This window comes from Priapulus caudatus, unplaced genomic scaffold (genome assembly GCF_000485595.1).
Source record: "Priapulus caudatus unplaced genomic scaffold, Priapulus_caudatus-5.0.1 Scaffold1434, whole genome shotgun sequence".
Classification (NCBI taxonomy): domain Eukaryota; kingdom Metazoa; phylum Priapulida; class Priapulimorpha; order Priapulimorphida; family Priapulidae; genus Priapulus; species Priapulus caudatus.
In genome coordinates, this window is record NW_014578495.1 from 72,608 (window position 1) to 73,072 (window position 465).

Consider the following 465-nt stretch of genomic DNA (forward strand, 5'->3'; position numbering starts at 1 on the left):
TGCACTACATGTTGTCACAGTAAGCACATACCTGTATGCACTACATGTTGTCACAGCGAGCACATACCTGTATGCACTACATGTTGTCACAGTAAGCACATACCTGTATGCACTACATGTTGTCACAGCGAGCACATACCTGTATGCACTACATGTTGTCACAGTGTATGCACATACCTGTATGCACTACATGTTGTCACAGTGAGCACATACCTGTATGCACTACATGTTGTCACAGTAAGCACATACCTGTATGCACTACATGTTGTCACAGTAAGCACATACCTGTATGCACTCCAGCTGAGCTAGGATGGACACGTTAGGACCCAGCTTGGCTAGCAGCACTGTCGTGGGATGTGTGTCGGTGAATGTGAGACCCAGACAGATGAGCAGAGGCTGGAAGATCTCCTCCGGGTCGGCCTGACTCAGCTCTGCCTCCTGTAGATATACATATAGATATATATA

The 465-nt window shown here is 46.9% G+C and overlaps 1 protein-coding gene across 1 annotated transcript in view; it reads right to left on the reverse strand.

Annotated features, from left to right (window-relative positions):
• The window catches only part of LOC106816621 (uncharacterized protein KIAA1109-like), a gene marked incomplete at its 5' end in the record, with an annotated part of 22,430 nt that overhangs the window by 18,173 nt on the left and 3,792 nt on the right, over positions 1 to 465 (reverse strand). The window contains one exon of the mRNA XM_014821244.1: positions 286 to 438. Coding sequence (XP_014676730.1) covers positions 286 to 438 — 153 coding nt within the window. The remainder of the gene's footprint in view (positions 1 to 285; positions 439 to 465) is intronic.